The sequence below is a fragment of the Limulus polyphemus genome, unplaced genomic scaffold (genome assembly GCF_000517525.1).
Source record: "Limulus polyphemus unplaced genomic scaffold, Limulus_polyphemus-2.1.2 Scaffold11902, whole genome shotgun sequence".
Taxonomy (NCBI): domain Eukaryota; kingdom Metazoa; phylum Arthropoda; class Merostomata; order Xiphosura; family Limulidae; genus Limulus; species Limulus polyphemus.
Genome location: NW_013677512.1, coordinates 4144 through 12652, shown reverse-complemented (window position 1 = coordinate 12652; position 8509 = coordinate 4144). Strand labels below are relative to the sequence as shown.

Here is an 8509-nt window from a genome sequence, read left to right as displayed (position 1 = left end):
TTGTTGTAGGAGACCAGTATCACACAAATGTCGATCTTCAAGTCTGGTAAATAAATCATTGTATACCCAATAACACACGCTTTGTATTTGTAACTTTACATTGTATTACTGAAATCATTAGTCCTAAGAAACAGTTGGTTCCCACCCACAGAAACTTATAACTTTGTGAAGCCCGTTTGTTACTAAAGTCCAGTTAAACCTCATCAACAGTCCTCCTTTTCACATTTTCTGTTATATTAGGCCTAATGAATAACCAGTTTCACACCCAGATCAAAGCAATCATCATCCACATTATTAATACTAAAATAACAAACAACAATTTAATACTGAACTGAGAAATGAGGTTTTTAATGTTCAGCCTCCTTGATTTTTTCGATTTCCAGCTTCTAGTTTTAATGTCTTTTTACTGTTCTCAACAAAACCTAAAAGTAAAAAAAAAGATACGAGTATGAGATGCATTCACTGTTCATAAAACCTTTCATGAGCTCTTTACAAATGTACATTTAAGTATGGATGAGACTATTTACTTACCATTAGACTTTGACCCATATAAAAAGGTTTATTTATTCCATCATTCCTCTCACAGTCTTCACAGAAGCACAGAAACAGTGTGTCAATAGCCATCTTTAATATATAACAGAAGAAAATAGGGTCAGAATGCATATAATAAAATTATATCATTGTAATAGATTTAGCTGTTAAAAGGTGCCTTACTAGCAAACAGGGGGGAGGGGCTGGTCCTTTAGGTCAATTAGTAGAGCACTTGCCTTGTGTGTGAGAGGTTTCAAGTTCGAATTCAAAACGTGGAAGTACATTGTGAAAAATTACAAAAATGCCATATTAACACTCAACTAGGAGACAAATGTATTAGTTATATTAACACCCAACTAGGAGAGAAATGTATTAGTTATATTAACACCCAACTGGGAGAGAAATGTATTAGTTACATTAACACCCAACTAGGAGACAAATGTATTAGTTATATTAACACCCAACTAGGAGACAAATGTATTAGTTATATTAAACCCAACTAGGAGACAAATGTATTAGTTATATTAACACCCAACTAGGAGACAAATGTATTAGTTACTAGGAGAGAAATGTATTAGTTTGAGTTATTAAAAAGTTCCAGGGGGCTAGCACTTTAGCTTGGTTAGTAGAGCACTTGCTTGGCGTACAAGAGGTCTCAGGTTCATAGTATAGCTAGACGATGAAATAAATATTGTGAAAAAACAATAAAACTCATTGGCATCCAATGAGGAGCCATCCTGAAGTTAAGCCTGAGATGGGAAGAATATATTAGTCTGAGTTGTTACTAGCAACAAACCCCTTTTAGCTTAGTTGGTGGAGAGCTTGTTTTGTATATGAGAGGTCCCAACTACAAATCCTAGGTGAGGAAATACCTCCTAATCTCAGATGTAGCTTTAAGAGAACCAATATTGTATGTTGTTTTAAAATCTTAATAATCTTCACATGATACATGAAAGTGTTTAAAACCTTCTGTAAGCAAAGCCAAGCCTAATAATACTTTTTGACTGTACGATTGAAAAACAGTCTAAACAGTAACATGTGTCTTAGTAATGTATCTACACTGTTGAATGGGTTTTTGTTAGTCACAAGACATGGTTAGGGAGAATTGTGGAAAATGAATCATACGACTGGAGTTGAAGTCAACAACTACTGTTTGTGTATTGCTTTATTGTTATTTCATTAACATTATTGATTAGACTGTTTAATATATCTAATTTCATTACTTTTTGATGTTATTTTTTATTATTATACTTTTATAATAGAGGTTCATTTGTTAATCTAATATATGCATTTAGGACTAACCTAAATCTCCTAAGTTTGACAAACCTTTTGCAATATTATTAGGATTAAAATATTATCAACACTGAGGGGTACTCGACTGATGAAACAATTCATTCTATTCATTCTAAGTAGGAACATAAGAAAGGCATATTTAATTAACCAGGTTGATTATTTAATTTCACTATCAACTTTTAAGATGTTTTAACCTATGTGATTATATTACAGTATGCGGTTAGGATTCGGTCATCTATTTTATATCAAAGGATATATAATATTCATTTAGTTAGTTTAAATGATTTAAATCTTCTTACCTCATACACTCCAAGAAAACAATGAGAAACCAAAAAAGCAAAAATGTAAGCAATGGTGACAGGAACCCATGTGTAATTAACTCCTTCTTTGTCCTGGAATACAAATATAAAGTTATTTATTTAATTCCGGTACCCGCTGATCATTAAATAAGGTAACAAAACATCTACAACTGAATAGGAAAGTAACAGGTGATGTTATCAAGTGACATATGAGGCTTGTAGTTTGTCAGGAAAAGAAAGAAACACAGACACCTGTAATATTATCTACAGCACAATGATTGCCTGTCTAGATTTTGACATAGGATTTTTGAGATTTTTATATTTTCTCCTGGATATCAAGATAAGTATAAAATTTACCTTTATAAGTTCTAGTCCAATAAATGCTGTAGCCATGGTAACGCCAGCTTTTCCAAGCAGCAACACAAAATCTCCAACAGAATTTATTGCTGCAACCCGAAGAATATTGTTTGACAACAAGTAAAAAGCCTTCTGTGCTGCCTTGCAGAATGAATATCCATAGATTGCTAGAAAATGTAGAATGAAGGATTTATGCTGTAGAAGGATAACATGATAAATGAATATTGCTACTCTGATAGATAACATGATACTAATTACCAGGCCAGTTGAACTGGGTCAGAATTACTTATTTCATGGTACTAATTACTAGGCCAATTGAACTGGGTCAGAATTACTTATTTCATGGTACTAATTACCAGGCCAATTGAACTGGGTCAGAATTACTTATTTCATGATACTAATTACTAGACTGGTGGACCTGGATCAGAATTACTTATTTCATGGTACTAATTACCAGGCCATTTGACCTGGATCAGAATTGTTTATTTCATGATACTAATTACTAGGCTGGTGGACCTGGATCAGAATTACTTATTTCATGATACTAATTACTAGGCTGGTTGACCTGGATCAGAATTACTCTTTTCATGATACTAATTACTAGGCTGGTGGACCTGGATCAGGATTACTCTTTTCATGATACTAATTACTAGGCTGGTGGACCTGGATCAGGATTACTCATTTCATGATACTAATTACTAGGCTGGTTGACCTGGATCAGAATTACTTATTTCATGATACTAATTACTAGGCTGGTGGACCTGGATCAGAATTACTTATTTCATGATACTAATTACCAGGCCAGTTGACCTGGATCAGAATTACTTATTTCATGATACTAATTACCAGGCCAGTTGACCTGGGTCAGAATTACTTATTTCATGATACTAATTACCAGGCCAATTGAACTGGGTCAGAATTACTTATTTCATGATACTAATTACCAGGCCAATTGAACTGGATCAGAATTACTTATTTCATGATACTAATTACCAGGCCAATTGAACTGGGTCAGAATTACTTATTTCATGATACTAATTACTAGGCTGGTTGACCTGGATCAGAATTACTTATTTCATGATACTAATTACCAGGCTGGTTGACCTGGATCAGAATTATTTATTTCATGATACTAATTACTAGGCTGGTTGACCTGGATCAGAATTATTTATTTCATGATACTAATTACCACTCTTGTTTGCCCCAGTCAAAATCACCTATTTTATGAAAAGAATCAATATTCTGGCTGATATTTTATTCAGAATTAAATTCATGAAGTAAGACTCAACCTATTTCATAAAAGCAATTAAAAGCCATATTGGCCAGGTCAGAATCGCTGATTGTATGAAACTAACAACCAACATAGGTGATTGACCTTTCTTGGTATTACTCAGACCATAAAACCAAATAGAAGTGTAGATGACCTACATTATAACAGCTTGTTTTGTCAGACGTACTTATATTAAATCAGTTACATTATCAGCCTTACTGATCTAACCCAGAATAACTCATTTCATACAATAAATTTATCTTACATTCTGTAAGAACTTTTTTGAAAGTAATGATAGTCATCTCTATAACTAATCATTTATGACCAATAAACGTAAGCTACTGGTTACAGAAAACAGAATCCAGAGGGCAATGCTTACCAATCTCAATAAATGCATTTCGGTTCAAAAATACCAAGAACTTGTCGAAACACCAGAGACAACAACTACAGCATCTTACAAGTGTAGTACACCAGGTTGGATGGTCTTTTATTCTGAAGATGATAATTTCAACAATAAAATGAAAATATTCTGTAATAATTATTTTGAAAAAAAACACATTTTTAATTGATGATAGTAAAATCAACATGTAGGATATCAAATACATTTGGTGTACCAAATTCAAATGAACCCTAGTGCATTTGACAGGTGAATATGCCTTCCTTTACCCTAGAAGGAAGAAGAGTGTACCTGTTGAAAGTTCTAGGGTTTCAAGAGTTTCTTTGAATTTGAATTGCGATACTTAAGCTGGAATTCTAATGTATTAATCAGAATAAGAATATCTGAAGAGTAGCACAGAGAACCATAAAAAAATTCTTAAAGATATTGAAATTAACACAAAAGTTTAAATGCTTTTGGAGAGGAACTTTCCTGCTCCTGAAAACGAAGGGCCTGGCATAGTCTGATGGTTAGGGTGCTTGACTCCCAGTGTGCAAGTAATGGAATTGAAACCCAGCAGGCCTGGCATAGTCTGATGGTTAGGGTGCTTCACTCCCAGTGTGCAAATAATGGAATTGAAACCCAGCAGGCCTGGCATAGTCTGATGGTTAGGGTGCTTGACTCCCAGTGTGCAAGTAATGGAATTGAAACCCAGCAGGCCTGGCATAGTCTGATAGTTAGGGTGCTTGACTCCCAGTGTGCAAGTAATGGAATTGAAACCCAGCAGGCCTGGCATAGTCTGATGGTTAGGGTGCTTGACTCCCAGTGTGCAAGTAATGGAATTGAAACCCAGCATCAAACATATTTGGTCTTTCAGCCATGGGGAGCAATATCAAGTTATAATAAATCCCACTATTTGTAGGTAAAGAATAGCACAGTTGGTGGTGCTGACTAGTTGATTTCCCTCTTAGTCTATCACTTCAAAATTAGGGACTTTTAGTGCAGAAAGTCTTAAAGTAACTTTGCACAAAATTCAGCAAACCTGAACAAGAAGAGTCCCCACTTTGAAAGTACTCAAGCTTCGGGATCGACTTCTGTATCTGTAACACTTGATAACCCAAACACTTTCCGAAATTACACCTTTCTTCTTCTGGGAGTGAATTAACCCCTGAAGAACAAAGAATATAACCCCAATTTTCCTTTTTTAGACACGGTAGTAACCATAAGTAATAGAAGATGAATTCTGGTTTATTTGCACATTATGACAGCTTCATTAGAGTTGCAGTATAAATTTAATTTGATACATATATTAATACCTAGACTTACTTACTTCTGATACTATACATTTGACAGCAAAGTTCACATACGTATCCTTAATCAAGGGATACCTGAGAAATAATACTTTTTTTTTAAATTAAAAACACATTATTCAGTTTATATCTAAAAATTTATAATTCTGAGTTAAATAATAATTAGTGATTATTTGGAGCCATTTTCAGTTATTGAAGATTGAGGACTGATCAGCTTACAAAATTTAAAAAAAATAACTTGTTGTCTATTGAGCTTCTTTACAATCAAGGAATGTTACTGTCATTCCAGCTTCATCAGAACAGTTTTTAAATAAAACACACTCACTTTTGTTCCAGCTTGTTGAATAAGGCACGGATTAGCTTAAGTAATGCCACAAGAAATGAGCCTAAAGCCACAGAACCCAGATGGTATCGTACCAAATTGTAGAAACTTGTGGCAATTGGTGTCCCAAGTTTTGATTTGTCCCTAAAAATAATAGAGACATAAACACTAATTCATTACATTATGGTACAGTTTGTGCTTTTAGAGAACTATCTGTATTTATAAATAATATTTAAGTTACACGCTAGTATAAAAATAGCATTAAAAATATTTAGGCTTTGCTTGAAGAAACAAAGGTATTACAAAGTTTAGGTGTACGTTATTCAAGGTCAGTTCTGAAACACTAATTTTATATGTTTAGTAAGTGTTCATTACTTGAAGCTTAAGCTTAATTCTTTCATTATAATATATGTCATTTGTATTCTGCAGCAAAATAAAACAAAACTTGTTTCTTTATTGAAGTAATTAAAACTTTATGAAAAATGAGTTGTAAGAAAAAAAAATTTAATTTGGCATGAGCAGATAAAATACAACAAAATATTATTTCTCAGCTGATACTCTCTACATATTAACTATCCTGTAAGGTTTTCCGTTATCACACTGTGAACAAGTTATATTAAAAACAATGAAAAAAAAGGTAAAGTTTATGAGTTAACTTGGTTTTCAATTTGTTTTTAGTGTTAACATTAAACAAACCTTGTGAAAAACCAGGAGGCGACAGCACCTGCAATAACAACATGCTGACAAGCAATGATGAACTGAGTAAACCAGAACAATGCCAAAAGGTGGTACCACTTCATTAGCTATGGAAGAAAAGTGTACATAATGCTGTTACTGTTCTTTTACTATCATACATATAGGCTCAAATATAGCTGAAACAATATGTGCCAATAAACTGTCCTTATAAATAAAATACACTATCTGAAATGTTAGAAAATTGTCTTCAAATCAAAACAAGTATCAATAAACTGTTTTGTAATTTTAAACATACAGTGTCGAGTATTGTATGTCGGAAATATAAAACGCAAGGGGGTATCTAAATACATTTTCCACAAGAACTCAAACTGTACACTTATTTTTTTAGGGCTATATGTGTTACATTTGATGACTTTTTACTAATGTTCTAGATAATGTAATTGTATGTGGGGTGTATGAACATACCAGGAATTTTTATTTTCTTGTGAAATCAAAATTTTTTATTCTAACCCTTTTCTTTTTCTTTATATCTGCTAGTTTCATATAACACTTGATCAAGATAGCTGTTAAGAGTTGATTTTGTTCTAGCTGTCCTTGCTCCTTTGTTATTCTCAAGTGGATATCACCTATTCTGCCTGAGGAGGATACTGCTGTAATACTGCACATTGTACAAGGATGTCAACAGCAGTATCTCTCCATGATTCTTGGATATCTAAAGATTATAGCCTCACCCATGTTGATGGTATGAGAATGACCATGAATGTGGGTAGCGCTAGTCACTCTGGGTAAATGTGGTTTCTTCTGAACTAAGGAATGTCTGGAACAGAATCTTGAAGGAGAAGTTGAGAGAATCCAAAAGAAGTGATAGTCTGTCATACCATAAAGCTAGTGCACACACTATGTTTAACATTGCAATAAAGATTTATCATTTTGCATTTCATTTTGTGTTCAGTCTCATTATTCCATTTAATATCACAACTCAGGTACAAGAGATCTAACATTACTTTGCGATTGATTTCTCAGTGGTTAACTCAGTTTAACCCAAAGCTACCACATATGTATTGTTTTGAGGTCAGTAACTGTTACAAGTGTAACAGCTGAATGGGGTGAGGATAATAGTCCTTGAATTGTTCAGTCATTGCAGTAGACTTATAACTGTGACTTTGAAAATTGATGATCTATATATAAGCACTGTATTTCTACAAAACACAATAAAGACACTAAAAATAACATTATTATTTGGAATTTTCTTCACACAACAAAATACTGTTGTCTATAAATCCACTTAAATGCTTATATAAATTAATTAATTTTTCAGCTCCTTTTTGTAAATTAACAGAAAACTTTTAACATGAATTTTGATGTGAAATAATTATTTCTTGCACACAAAATAGAAGGAAAAAAAACATCTCTGATAAATACTTTTTAATGACACATACAAAAACTCTTCTGTTTATATTACAGCGAGTATCCTAATTACAAATAAAAGCTATTTCAAGCAAAAGCATGCATCTACTCACCTGAAAAAAAGTGCTCAGATGAAATGTGACGTAATTAGTTTTGGGGTCAACTATGATGTCTTCTGCAGTGTGTATATACAGATAACTCACAAACCAGCTCATAACAATCCCAGCCAAAGCAATAAATGTCTTAGAGAAGTTTAAAAGATGGTTGTAAAAAGTATTTAAAAAATTATCACATTAAGATAAAATTCGGTTTTGTCTAATTCTTCACATCATATTTAATTTTTAAGAATAAAATATAAAAGTTATGATCCAAAATATTGAAAAATAAAAAACTAACCATTTACAAAGGTAGAAATATACAGAAAACACACAGATCAAACTATAAGACTGGTACTACTATATTAAATGGAAATATACAGAAAACACACAGTTTAAACTGGAAGACTGCTACTAATATATTACATGGAAATATACAGAAAACACACAGTTTAAACTGGAAGACTGCTACTAATATATTACATGGAAGTATACAGAAAACACACAGTTTAAACTGGAAGTCTGCTACTAATATATTACATGGAAGTATACA

General features: G+C 32.8%; 1 protein-coding gene across 1 annotated transcript; it reads right to left on the bottom strand.

Annotated features, from left to right (window-relative positions):
- Positions 1 to 531: 531 nt before the first annotated feature.
- LOC106476871 (choline transporter-like protein 1) lies at positions 532 to 8036 on the bottom strand (the record flags this gene model as incomplete). The annotated part of the gene is made up of 7 exons (XM_022380608.1): positions 7975 to 8036; positions 6455 to 6561; positions 5762 to 5902; positions 4130 to 4242; positions 2406 to 2647; positions 2124 to 2216; positions 532 to 624 (listed from the first exon to the last, which is right to left on the bottom strand). Coding segments are annotated over exons 2-7 (786 nt in total), but the record flags the coding sequence as incomplete, so codon positions are not given.
- Positions 8037 to 8509: the final 473 nt, after the last annotated feature.